General features: G+C 37.7%; 1 protein-coding gene across 3 annotated transcripts in view; it reads left to right on the forward strand.

The window, feature by feature from the left end:
- The window catches only part of SMOC2 (SPARC related modular calcium binding 2), a 139,852-nt gene that overhangs the window by 122,127 nt on the left and 3,046 nt on the right, over nt 1–14,679 (forward strand). For 2 of the 3 annotated variants that reach the window (XM_085055392.1, XM_085055394.1), the window contains exons 10-12: nt 9,758–9,860; nt 10,757–11,031; nt 13,390–13,433. In XM_085055392.1, coding sequence (XP_084911518.1) covers nt 9,758–9,860; nt 10,757–11,031; nt 13,390–13,433 — 422 coding nt within the window. The remainder of the gene's footprint in view (nt 1–9,757; nt 9,861–10,756; nt 11,032–13,389; nt 13,434–14,679) is intronic. The other variant, XM_085055393.1, reaches the window with a different exon arrangement.

The raw sequence follows: 14,679 nt of genomic DNA on the forward strand, positions 1-14,679 counted from the left end.
CTTTGTAGTCCCCACAGACATGCTGAATTTCTTAATCTAATCCTAGGCATTTTTAAAGATTTAAGTAGGTTTTTTTTCTGCTCATTAGCTTCTCTTTTGCCTCCTGATTTTAACCAGCAGTAGACTACATACTGATTTCGACAATCTAGCATGTGAATCCTTTTATAGCCATCTGCATAGGGCTTGTTCACTTTAGTTATGTGAAGTTCATGGACTGAAAATCTATTCTGTTGGAATTTGCAGTATTGAGTATCTGCAGGAATGGAGCACAAACTTCTAGTTTTGAATAAGAGTTTTTCATTCCTTCATTTGTAATGGAAAATGACCACTGTTTACCAAATCAGCATTAGAGCATGCATATTTATAACAAAGAATCATTCCCAGTATAGCAAGAATGGAAATATGGGATGTATCAATCACAATCAGAGTCATTATTTCAGTCCCATTCACTGACAGGCAAGCAGTGTTGCAAAATGCATGGCTGGAAATCAGGTTAGTATACATGCCCAAGAAGGGCCCAGTTCTGCTGGGTGTGAGCATTTGGGATACTGCTGTTGTACTCAGATTCTGTTTTCCCCTATCCCCTGAAATACCCAGGGCACAAGGATATAATGGGATGTCTTGTCCCCACCTCTCTCCATTCACTCAGCAGCACAGAGTAAGACGCCTGTCTCGTGTGTTTCTGTTGCTGTGTTATCAACACATGGGATTCCATGGCGTGCTCCGGAAACTGTACACACACACTCCCAAAACTGTGTACACATGCTCAGGCCATGTCATGTCAGCCTGTGTACAAAATGCAGCCATTTTTTTTGCAGACCATGCTTGATGTCTGCAGGCGTATGATAGGATATTTCTCTATCTCTGTTTTCTCTGAAGTCCCACAGTCAGTAAGCCTGAACTGGTTTTCACATTTCAATAACCTTTCTCCTCAGCCCTTCTGGATATTAATTAAGCCTGTTAATACCAAGAGTCAGCTGACTCAGCAGAACCTTGTTAGCATTAAGCTTCATGACACCTGCTGAAGTTGACAGGGTGGGCTTCTGCAGAGCCACAAGGGAATCCAGGCCTTGGCATGGCTGCAGGATATGCTTAGTTGGGTACCTGACCGAATGCTGGACATGCACAAAGGAAACAGACCACACTGTATACAATGAAACTCACCTACAGTGTAGTGGCCCAGTGAGGAAACTGTCCTCACGATCATTAATGGAATGTTATCATGGAATTGGATCTCCCTGCTGTAAAATGACCCAAGGCACTTTGTAATCAAATGGCACATTGTAAACTGTTTTACATGAAGTCAGCTGCATTGCATCCTTCCTGGCAGACACTTTAGAACCATAATTACATTAATCTTCATCCTTAATTTGCTCCATTGTGCTTCTGTCATTCCAGGATCTCTGCTACCAAGTGGGATGTGTTCATTTCCTGAGTGCTTACTGTAAATTGCAAATCCAGGGTGGCAGGGTTAACTCTCAATTGCCTGCTTTTTGTGCTATTAAATCAAGTTCATCATTACTTGAACATTAGATTATTATTGTTTAATGAGTTATACAGTACTGTATTTGACTTGGAGGATCTGTTTCAGAGGTCTATTTGCAAAGAAAGTTGGTTTGAGAACCTGCTGTAGCTTCAGAGACCTCTGTCAGTCCTGGAGAAGGGAGCTGGTTAATGGTGAATTAGGAGTGGACCATAATCTTTATTTTAAATAAATAGTGTCTAATTATTAAAGTCTGGGCCTGTTCAGTCTGTCATAGTATTTCCATCTCCTTCACCAGGAACTAGGAGCATTTCATTCTCGTGTAATTTCACAGCTTGTAAAAGTTTCATACTGAGCAATTGTAAGACTGTATTTATGTTTTTTGTATTAGCCATCTTACAGCTTTTTTATTTAATGCAGGATGAGCCAGTGAGATTGGAAATGGTATTTGCAGAGGAAATCTATCATGTTTAATGGAAAGGGTCCAGGAAGGTAACACAACTGCAGATACCAAATTAAAAACTGCATAAAGTAAAAGGGAGATTTTTGTGATGCTAGGTTTCCAAGGACTGTTTCATTCCATAGTGTTCAAGTAATGTTTTAGTGGTACTTGCTGACTCTTGTTTCACTTCAGTTACTTCCAGGATTTCCATTTTATAAACTTCTTTTAATCACTGCTGTAAAAATCCATTCTGAGTTACAATTCAGTATATAGTTAATGTTCCAAGAAATAGCTGTGCCTGCCTGCCATTAATTCTAGCTCCCATCTGTGTTGGAAATCCAGTTTCGAAATCTGTCACTTGCCAGTTATGGAAGGGAGGGAGAAAAAAAAAATCATATAAATTTGTTGAAATTTGTCTCTTAATGCAAGTTCTGATAGGTATGTGTATAAGACAAATTACGCAAGGGCAAAAACTCTGATATTTTACATGACTGCTTACAATATAGCTAGATCTTCTGCATCTTTTCTGCTTCCTGCACCAAGCCACTGCATCTGTGAAATGCTCCTTTTGTGTGCCACAGATTGGGGTTGTTCTGTACCATCTATATTTGTTCTTTTTTTTTAAACCAAACAAAACAATCCCCAAAACAACAAATGTGCAGTGCTTCAAATGTTCATCTGAAAAGATTCATCATTTATGTAATAGTCTTTGAGAGATTGAAGGACATCTTTAAGGAGTGCTTCCATCTCCATCCATCCTGTGTTATGATTGTGTAAGAATCACAGATTGGCATGAAGGTACCACTCTGGGCACTGGGACTCTTAGAAAATTGCTCTAATAGGAATATGTGCATTTCCTTTGTCTGATTTAATGACCATTGGTTCTTAGTGTCTGAATAAAGACCTTTTTGTGGCTTTAGATGAGAGTGGAAGCTTTTGGGATTTTCAGCTTATGCCTCCAGTGGTGCAAATCTCAGTAAGAGACAGTCAGAAATGTTAAAATCAACATCAGTTTGTAGAAAAAGCTGTTTTTCATGCAGGTTTCCAAGGAGCAGGCTGCTTAGATTAATTAAGTAATGCAAAAAACATCCCCACTAAGTCAAGTCCCCGTAGTTCAATTTTTCCATCAGGAGACCAGAATTATGCACCTTTTTTCTGAGGTCACTTCCATAATTGCAACAACATACATTCTTTGTAATAGCTTTTCCTTTTTAATGGATATTTAAATGGAGGTAATTAAATATGTTTTCTTTCATACCCATCTCCTGAGAGGAAACATAACAACATGATGAAAATACAAGTAAATGGGAAGTAATAAATATCTACTAAAAATAACTGCGTTTTTACTCTCTAAGCAGTATTGGTTGCTAATTGTTAAGACTCTTAGAGTGAAAATGGGGAGATTCAGATGCCTGTTACACCATATAAACCTATATACCAAAATATTTCAGCTTAATAAGCTGAATTGTTGAAAGTGTTACTGCAGTCAGAGGTACCAGTGTTTGTCTCAGGTCCAGGCAGTCATGAAATATGTTCTATAAAGCAGAAGTATAACCTTTTGAAAATCAGATTTAGTTGCTTTTGTCTTTTACACATTTTTGGTCTCCTTTCTAATCTTTAAGCTCGTCTCTCTGTGTCCTAATCAGTGGGAGGATCGACTTCTGTCACTGTGCCAACACCTCACTGAAACATCTTGTGTTTCTTCCACTGGAGCTGGACCCACAAGGCTGCACTGCAGGTCATGCTCAGCCTGAGGTGATGAGCCTCTAAAGGCTACAACTTTGCATGGGCATGGACTGAACATAAATGCACAGAATGTCAGATCCTTCTCAACATAATGAGATGTCTTTGGCCTCCAAAAGTGGAGTAGATATTGAGTAGGCATTAACTGCCTAATAAAAAACATCAGTCTTCTTCTCTCCAGTTAAGCAGCAGAGGCAAGACTCCTTATCATCTGAATTTTTAGACCTTTTTCCTGTTCCCAGTCAAAACTAGAAAGATAAAGGTCTACAAGAGAATGTTTAAGAATGTCAGATAAGGTCCAAAGACTTTCTCAAGTTCAGCTTTGATTTTTGGGTGGCTGCTGAAAGGATTCCAGTGTTTCAACTGGTTCATCCCTGCCTGTTGTCACAGTGACATCTCAGAACTGTTAGCAGCAAGAAATTCACTTCTCAAAAGCCTTTCAAACTCTCATGGAGGGAAAACAAAACTAGAAAGAGGTAGTCAGAAGTTAGCCATTTCACATTGCCTGTTTTATGCTCTGATGTTCTGATTCGATTCTCCTTTTCTTGTTCAGCAGTAATATTACAGGAACTGAAATAATCACAATGAACTGTTTTTCCTATCAAAAAATGCCCTAGTCTTTGTCATTCAGTTGCTTGCAAAAACTGCTTATAGGGTCCTGTGTTTCTGCTATGAACATTATCCTTTCTTCCCTCCACATTTACCCAAAGAATAACAGAGTAGTTTGAGCCTACATCTATTTATAAAACAGATACATATAGAATGAATCACAAGTAATTTAATACCACTTGGGAATATAAGATATCTGTCTGGGCTTCCTCATTCAATAGGGAATAAGAGAAATATTTTAAAGGTGATTCTGCTCCATTATAAGGAAAAAAAATCTCAAGTAATTGGGATGAATGCCTTCTGAATGGGTTCCTTTATACTGAGCTTAAAAAATTATTATGGGTGAGACACCTCATTTCAGCAGGCTCAAGTTCAGCAAATCCCCCTCAATGCACTTTGGTATGATATGAATGTCTAGGATTGAGGGGTAGGGCCTTGGGAGAGCATCCTTTGTTAACTCTTTAGTGTGTGTGTGTCCCTTGAAATTAGAACAGAAATATAATTTTTAATAAGTAACAAAACTAAAGTTAAATATGCATTAAGAACTGAAATCTGCTTCCCGCACTTGTTGAGAAATAATACTTCTTACCTGTAAGACATAGAGATCTGGGGCTACCAAGCAATGGATCTGTAGCTCCCCTACAGCTAATATCTATTCTATTTTATTCATTATTTCTGAAGTTTGGGTAAATACATTTGGGAAAGAGAATTTGGCTCAGAGCGTCACTTGTGGCTAGCACAGGTTTTTCCCACGAGAATTCTTCTTGTGTTTTATAAATAAAGATAAAGTTTGGATGTTATTGGAACAGTGTCCCAGAACTTGGGCAGTGCAGGCCTGGCCAATCAGGCCTGGGGGAAGGCTTCTGACTGACCAATCTGGGTGACTTTTGAAAACTCTTATATATGATGAAATCAAAACAATAAAGGTCATTCCTTCTTGCCACTGAGAACTGGTGCCTTCATTACTCTGCTAGCTGCTCAACAGCGACAGTCACTTAATTCTTTTAAATTGTATGAATATTTAAGAGAAAAAAATAAAATAATTTTAAAAATGTAGTACCTGAGGGATGTTAAAAAGGAGAAATAATGTCCTCACAACTTCTAGGATACAGACTAAGGGGTAGATAATTTTTGTCTGTGAGAAGTTACCAGAAGCTGCAGTGAGGGAAAAACAGTGATGAGCCATAGAATCATGAAATCAGAGAATTATTAAGACTCAAAAGACCTCTAAGGTCATCAAGTCCATTCATTAAATAGAACCACAAAGGCACTGACTCTATTGAACCATGATTTTTAATCATCAGCAGAGTTACAAATTTCACTTTCCAGGGTCATATTTCGAAGTACACTTTTTTTTTGGAAAGGGAGTCAGGAAGAGCTCAGGAAGTCCTCCAAAAAATGAGGAGGCCCCTCAGCATGTCTAGACAAACACAAACTTGTGGTTCATATTGATGAACAGAAATAAACTCATGACTGTACATATATGTGTGTACAGAATAAATGTCCAAGAAAAAATGGTGTTTTTTTGTATTGTCTGTTCACCCATGATAAAGAGTAGCACTGAAGAATTTTGTTAAATTCTTTTCTTCTGTATAGCACTGTTTTTCAGTGAAGTCAAAGGTGCAAATGAAGCATAAATAGTTCTGATCATTCTGATTTTTGGCAGATTAAAAATCTTCAGAGATATTTCACTGGTCATTGTATTTGAGTGCACTGCTAAGCTTTATGTTCATATTAGCAAACAGGGAATGAAAAAGAAGGTTTAGATTTGCTAGTTGGAAATTGTCCTGCCTTTAATAACTTGAGTGACTTACTCAAGCCAGTTTCCTCTCCTGCAGGAAGATTAATGTAAAATCCCATTTAAGGTGTTTAATCTTATCTATTGGATTCCCACTTTTACCGAAATTACCGAACTGCTCTTCTGGCCATGACTTTGGATGTGTTATAAAAGATAATCCTCCAAGACTGACAGTAGTAGGTTATTATCAACCAAGCAGGGAGCTCCAAGGCACTTGGGTGCATATTTTAGGAGGTTTATGGAAAACCTCCCCACAGATTTCTCTTCAAAAATCCATTCTCAGTCCCAAAAGTAGTTATGTGTATAGGGAGATGTGTACATATGAGATATATAATGTGTAATAAGGATTCTTTGATTTCCTTTATATTATAGCTGAAATGTGGTGTTTGTGTATTCCTGTCACTTGTTGTATGTATTTGTTGGTCTAAGGTTTACTCTGGGTAACAGGATCCTTAAAGCAAACACTCCAGTCTACATTTCTGAACCTGTGTGTTAACTCCATGTGGTTTCAACTTCCACCCTTTAACAACAAATTACTATTTATGTAAGCTGTCAAATCCACATAGGATAGGAGAAACTGAAGCTCATAAAGCATAGCAAAAAGCATAAGGCTCCCATAAGAGACTAGTCTTTCCCTTTCTGTATTTAGCCCAATAAGAGTGAATTATTCATTACAATCAAGCTAAAGCTCCTCCAGTCTTGCCAGTTCATCCACAAATTTGTTGAAAATTAAAGCTCAGTGTGAAGCCTCCAGAGAATTATTCTGAGTTAGTAACACCTGCAAAGAACAGAGATTTTACTGTGAGGTAAATTGCTGTGGGATTGCCCACACGTCAGCAAAACTTATAATTGGGAGAAACTGAATATTTTCTCTGTGTTTAACTTGATGAGGATTTTGTGGGGTGTCATTTTACATTAAGTAGTAGAGTTATAATTTAGAATGTTTCACAGCAACCGATTATGTTTGTTTTAACAGCAATTTTTCTTTTCTATGAGATTTCTATTGCTGTCAGCTGCTATTGCAACTTTATGCAACACAAATTTATAAACCTTTCTTATTCTTAGGGAAAATTGTCAGAGACAGGCTTTAAACTGTGGAATTTTCTTCCTGTGATTTCTTGTGAATTTAGAAGTTGATACTTTCCACTGCTTAGCTGTATCTCATAAATGACAAGCTAAGTCAGGATTTTGATCTCTACATCTGTGGCATTTGTACCCTCAGCAGCTCCCTTGAAAGCAGTGGAAACTACCTAAAGCAGATGTTTGTTTCACAAAGACACTCATAAATAACATGGAATATTCAGGTGGAGCTCCTAAATCAAATTGGTTATTACCATTATTATCTACCCAAAAAAAAGGACAGAGAAAGAAAAAAGTCAAATCGCCTTTTCTCCATGTTGTGCTGCATTGTTACACCTGAGGTCTTATTTTTTGCATTTTCCACAAGTCCTGGATCAATTCAAAACTTATGTTTAGAGCAGGATTCTGGCTTCTGACTGATGATGGTAATACAGCTCCAACACAAAATGGATAAAGCTTATATTATTTAATATAGGTTTACCTATATTATAGGTATATATGCGGAGAGTATATATATAGGAGACCCTCAGACAGGCTTCTTTTCACCTGTCCTTCAAAGCTCTGCTCCACAGTGCTGTCCTGGCTAGCAGGAGGTAGCACTGAGCTCAGTAGGTTGCTCAGAGACTTAGTTGCTTGGTTCGTGCAGGTTGGCATGCTGACAGAGCTGGATGTGCCTTCTGCATGGGAACAGCCTGGCCTCTGCCTGCTCAACTCTGCACAAACGTGCTTTTGTGGCTTGCAAAGTTATGTGATCCCATTTAAATCACAATGCACTATTTACTTTCATGCGCATTGTGGAGTGCCTGAACCTAATTTAACAGCAACCTCTTTGCACTAGACGATATGCTTTTAAACTATGCACTAAATGGAACCTCTTGGTATAGTTTTCTGTCCTTCCCATATTAATCTCTTGCCACCTATCTTCTCACTTTTGGTCCTTACAGAGAAAACTCAAGTGCTTGCCTCACTGAACTCAACCTTACAGTCACAGCTGCTGGGTTGCTTGGTTTTGGGGTTTTTTTTGGTTGGTTTGTTTTTTTGTTTGTTTGTTTGTTTTTCTTGTTAGTTTTTTTGTCTTTCTTTTTGGTTTGGTTTGGTTTTTTTCCATTTCTTTTTTCTCTTTTTTCCAGTTGTGACAGAAAAAAAATGCACAGCTGGTTAAAGACTAAGGAAAAAGGGACATATCTAACTGAGTGACAACTGCTTTCATATGTGTACTTTTAGTACAGTGAAACTTGCCTCAGTGAATTCCTGTTATACACCTTTTACAGTTACTGGAATAAAATGTCCCTGGTGCCAAAGGCAAGGAACTCATAACTACATGAATATGTTAGACAAAAATACGTAGTGGGTACTCCTGCTGTACATAACAGCTGAGCTATTCTTACTGCAACAAAACTAAAGGCTAATATAACACAGGTTTATTTCCTTGGATCAACATGGGATGTATTAAAAAATAATTTGCTGGGCAAGATGAAGCTTTTCAGGCTCATGCAGTCCTACTGCCTGCTCCAGAGGTTACTGAGAAGTGTAATAAAATACCAAATCCCTACTGACTGACTAATCTTCTTTTTCCACAACACTTCAAATTATTTCCCTTTTTCACTTTAAAACAGAACTGTGGTAAGTGGCCTCCAGCACAGAATTGTCTGTGAAAGTCCTTCCATGGGCTCCAGCTTCAAGCTTGTAATCTCCATGTCACTGATAACGGATCATCCTATACTTTAACTCAGCTAAAAGAGGGTTAGAGGAAGACCTGGTGTTTGGCTCAGGGCTCTGGGAGGAGGAGGGGAAGCAGGTGTATTGTGTAAGCAAACCTCCATGTGTCAACATCCATGTGCTTGTCAGAGGAATTTATCTGCTCCAGCTGTGCTGCTTGAAGAGGGGATCTTTCAGTATATATTTATCTGACTTATTATGTGTCTGAAACATGCTGTCAGTTTCTTTCAGAGAACTTTGTAGCGTAGGGAATTTAATTATGAGGATGATCTAGCATCACCATAGGATCCCACAGTATGAACCAAAGTACCAACTAACAGCAGCTGATTGGGCTAGGTGCCATGTAGATCAAGTTAACTCCTCTCCAAGAGAAAAGGGAAAGAGACAAGGAGTTGACTATCGTTTAACAGAGAGGAAAACCAATGCACTGAATGAATGTGTGTTGAGGAAGCCAATGGAAAATAAGAGGAGCAAAAGCAGAAATCTGAAATAAGTATTGTGTTGTTGGCTTCTAGTCTGTGTTTCAAAGAGTCTTGTGTCATGTACAAACTTCTATTGCTTCAAGGCTGCAATTTTCAAAATGTGTCACCCATGTTAAAGACATGTTAAAAAAGGAAAAATAATGGTCAAAATTGAAATAAAGGGACTCAGGGTATTCAAAATAGATTCCCACTTGCTTGAGTTCAAAAGGTTGTTTATTCCTGCTCTTTTATATGTACCTGAATTTAGGTGCTTGTCTTTGAATTATATTATGAGCTTGTCCACAAGTTACGGAAATTTGTGTACGGGGAGTCATATCTACCTCAAAGTCTGAACTATTGTTGGAATATAAATGTTTTAAAAGCAGGTAACAAGATAAGAAAAAAAAAATCTGATTTTCTAGGTTGTCCTGGGGCCAAGAAGAATGAGTTCCTGACGAGTGTTTTGGATGCGTTGTCCACAGATATGGTGCATGCAGTCTCCGATCCATCATTGTCTTCTAGCCGGTGGGTTTCAGATCTTTTCTGTGTGTCTTTAAAGGATTCTCACAGTAGTGAATGGATTGTTGAGGGCCTTGGGGAGCCTTCACAAAGGGTAAATTTCCAAGAACCTATCTAGGAGAGTTTACTTTGAAGTTTCCACTGAGAATCATGTCCGCTAAACAGAGATATACTTGACAGATGAATTCTCAGCAGCACAGCTCAGGGTTTATCTGTAGCTGCTTATGCAACTGTGTGTCAGTCTTTGTTCTTCTCTCAGGCTTTGTGTCTTGAATGAGCTACCTTCCTGATTCATATTCTGCCTAGTTGCTTGCAAAACAAACCAATGCTATCAACAGTCACAAGGCAGTGTTCAAAATGTGCAAGCGCTGTCATATTTGGGGCATCAGCAGGTCAGGTGCTTACCATCTGAAGAGATTGGATTTATTGTTACAGCTTATCCTGTAATTTAACATATTTAGGTGTTTTATCTCTAAGAGAATCCATCATTGGTTGTAACTGGAGCTTTGGTACCTGGCAATGCTGGTTGTTGATCAACTTCAGTTGGTTACTTCACACATTTAATGCTTCTGCTCTCTATGAAACAGTCTTTTTTTATTTCTCTCTCCACTTTTCTGTGTTTCAGGAAATTCAAGGGGAAAGCTCTGTTTGCTGAGTATGATGCTGACCTCAATAGGGTTTCAGAGAGTAAATCAGAAGCAGATTCTAGTGTAAAAATTAGGTCATAGTTGGCCAAAGTGAAAAAAAGAGGGATTCATTACAAGAAGCTAGTGTCTAAAAGCAGGGAGTTTTATGTAATGGTGACGGTCATCTGATGGTGATATAACTATTCTGAAATAAAGGTATAAACCGAGGTTTAAATATCATAATTAAGAATAAATTATCTTTTTTTCTTGTTTCAGGGTTTCAGAGCCTGATCCAAATCATACTCTGGAAGAGAGAGTTGTCCACTGGTATTTCAAACAGCTAGATAAAAATTCCAGTGGTGATATTGGCAAGAAGGAAATCAAGCCATTTAAGAGATTCCTAAGAAAGAAATCAAAGCCCAAAAAATGTGTGAAGAAGTTTGTGGAATACTGTGATGTGAACAACGATAAGTCCTTGTCAGTTCAAGAATTAATGGGCTGCTTGGGAGTAACAAAAGAAGAAGGTAAAGCAGAAACAAAGAAACGCCATAGTAAGAGCCTTTTCTGTCTGTCTTTTTCACTAGATTCTTCAAAACTTATGAAGTCTGAAATTTGTATGTGCCAGAATTATACAAAATAAAAGAATTCACCTGTCTGCAGTTAATGCAGCTGTTGCTTAGGACAGATGGCTGGAAAGTTGCTTCTGGATCACTTTGCTCTGACAGAAGCAAAAACTTCCCATTGATTCTGACCATTAAATGTATTACAGTGGGAAACCTAAGAGGATATGATAACAGTCATCAGAAATCCAGTTTAGTGTTGTTATTATAGAGCTTTGTTCCAAATGAGTGGAAGTATCACACCTGTGCTTTTTGGATTCCTGGAAGGAAGCACATGGCTGAGCTTTCTAATGAGTTCTCATTTCTCAAATGTGGTTTAGAGATGCAGAGAGGAATGTGGTCATCTGCCAAACAGGTGGAATGACTGCTAATACACAGCCATCTTTCCTTGCTGCCAAACTGCTAGGAAGGGGAACAACTAACTACAGACTACAATAAACCCTGCAGAGTTCAATTACACAATTCCTGAAAATGGGCAAAAATTTAAAAACCAAATAAATTTTAAACAGCTGCAGTAGATCCCCATACTGTAAAAAGTTGTAGAAGAATGAATATAGGTTAATTGTTTTGTCTGGTACCTTAAAATGAAGTGAGGACAGTAGAACAAAGGTCTCATTAGTTGTATTCGTGTCTAGAAAGGGAATACTGCAGAAAGACAGATGTCCACATTTTACCAATAAAGTAAATTGTTTATGGCTCACAGTAACACATTTGACAAAACAAGTGTCAATCAGATCCAGGATTTTTTTCCTGTGGCTTTTATTTTGTTGACCTCATAATGATACCTTGCAATTCTCACCTAGATGATGCAGGTTAAAAAAATATATATGAAGGTGGATGACTTTTGTTATCTTTATACTATAAATGTGAAAATTTAAACACTTCTGTCCTGCTGCAGCAGGCACTCCTAGGGCTTCAGATAGATGAAATTTGGGTCCAAAATTCCTGTGTAGGAGGTAAAGGAAAGCCATAGAAAGACTGAAAGCAAACCCCAGTTTTTTCTCTTCATATTCCAGTGAAAAAAAACCCCAAAGATTAGATAAACTGCCTGTTTTGGAAACAAAAATTGTAAGAGGCGTGAAATCACATGAAGATCACACACAGATTTGGCTGAAGTAAAAATTACATCCACCATAACTGGAGTTTTGTAATAGGTCTCCTCCAAAAAATCTCTTCAATAATGAGAACATTCAACTTTGGAATGAAAAATAAATCTCAGAAGTTTGTAATTGAAACACTAATGGTGTCTAGTTGGAAAAAAGTTCTTAACCAAATCATTGGGTTGCTTTACTAGCAATACATAGTTTTAAGAACAAGACAATAAAAATTACTTTTGTTGGAATACCATTATTCTGTTTCTCTTGCTTTATAATTAAAATTTCCTTTCTGATAATCCTTTCACTTGCACAAATGAAATCAATTGCCACTTCACTGCAGTTAGAGTTACATTTCTATGAAAATAGGAGACTGTTGTCACCTGAGGTGTGAGATCCGTACTAAGGAGGTGATTCTGTATCATTTTGTGTGAGTCCCAGGTGTCTTGAGTGAGAACAATTTGAAGCAACATAAAAGTCAGAGAGCTGCAAAGCATGCTTTCTAAGGGGAGTGCTAGTTGTTGCAGCATTTTTTAAGGTGCAATTTTGTTCCCCCTTGTTCTGGTACAGCTTATTTGACTCACAGACTGACATGGAAAACCAAGAAAGCAAGTTGCTCCCTACCCTAACAATTTTGCTTGTGAAGATGAATGGGCTAGCAAATTAATTTAGATTTTGAGGGTTTATTGTCCCTATTTTGTGCACTGTCTTTGAAAGTAAGAAACTTAAAAATCTGTGATAACCTTGTTGTTTTACAGATTAAATTTGAACAATATCTTTAACTTGTAGAGCTGCTTCTGTGCAATATCTTTAATCAAAGTGAATGCTTTCCACACAGTCTGCTTGTCCATGCTTCTTTACTGGCAGGGGTAATAGACTATATTTACTACTAAAGATTTAATAAGTTTTAAATGCTCAACCTTGACTAGATGCAATCTCCTAAGAAAATGTGACATATTAACTGGCAGGAGATGTTATTGTTCAATTTTCAGAAAACTCCTTGAAAGAAGCAACACCTGTATTAAGGAAAAAAAAGAGGGGATGTGTCAACAAAAGCTTTGTAATATTTTATGTCATTTATTGAAAGCTGTGTACTTACTTGGCTCTAAAAAATATATTTTCAGAATGAGGGCATCAGTACTTGAGGATAACTCACAAAAATTATATTTATAATGTTTTCTTTCCCCTCCTTTAGCAGCCCCTAGAACCAACACTGAGAGCACTTCATCCAGCAGGCAGGTGAGTATTGAGGAGAGCAAGATCTCCCTTTCTGCCTCTCCCAGCTGAATTTCTTGGGGTTTTAGCAATTATCATTGCAGATTCAAACTGCATTGATCTGCTACTCTGCAGAGTTGCCAGAAAAATGTAGAGCAGCATCCCAATTAACAAATTTTGACTTAAGTTTTTTCTAGGGAAAGCTAAATCAGTCAATTACAGGTGCAGAGTAAATGTGCATAATGTGCAAAGTGTATTAGGTTTGCATGTGGAAGTTCCTGGAAAGTGTAAGTTGACATATAGGATAATTTGATGAGTGTAATTGAGCCCTGGTGAGTCTTCTGCATTCCTGAATGACAGCATTCCCTTACGCTTTTCAATGTGCACTGCTTTGTCTTCACTTAAACTTTGCTTTAGCTGAATTCTGTCAATTTTCCTTTTTGTCACACTACAGACACAAACTTACATTCATTGAAATGAACAAAGCCATGCCTTTCCAATGCCCTGTGAGAATCCATACATTTCACAAACCCCATTGAATTATTATATGGTGGCTTAAAACACCTTTTAAAATCTTAGTGCAATGAAAAGAGCTGTCACTTTCAAATGCCTTTCCTGGCTGAGCAAAATGATGTTGGAGAACTAGGATTTGCATCAGTCTGCTAATGTAGGTTTAAACTACAGTTGTGGAATGATTGGACAAATAAAATGTCAAGTGCCCTGACAACATAATCCCTTTTTTTAATCCATTTTCTGCAAAGACTTGATCTTGTTTTTCAAAATAACACCGGTGTATGTCATCCTTGGAGGCTTGGCTGCTCAAGCTGCTCAGAGTGGAAAAAAGGCACAAAAGCAGAGGTTTAAAATGAAGGAAAGGTGCACTTTGAAAAGAAGGGGCTCAAGTGAAAGTCCAGGAAAATAGTTTTTTAAAAAGTGGTTTTTAATTTGTGTTTGCCTATTTTTAATAATCATTAATTCTGAAGAAAAATTTTCTGGGCAATATTGGCATACCTTCCTGGTACTTTTGCATGGTCTTCAAGGAGAGCTTGTGAGTCAGTTATTTGACTGGTCTAGTAAAAGAGCCATCTTCACACTATTCTTACCTCACTATTGTATTAGTTAGAAGACTTAAATTACTCATGCTCACAAAAGCATCAGTAAATGATAAACTGGTTACAAATTATTCGTGTTTGTAAGAACATTCATATTGTAAGAACAGCTCAGGTAATGCTGAATCTATGAAAATAGGAATTTGGCTAAAAATATACCA

This window comes from Lichenostomus cassidix, chromosome 3, assembly GCF_008360975.1.
Source record: "Lichenostomus cassidix isolate B80296 chromosome 3, HeHo_3.0, whole genome shotgun sequence".
Lineage (NCBI taxonomy): Eukaryota > Metazoa > Chordata > Aves > Passeriformes > Meliphagidae > Lichenostomus > Lichenostomus cassidix.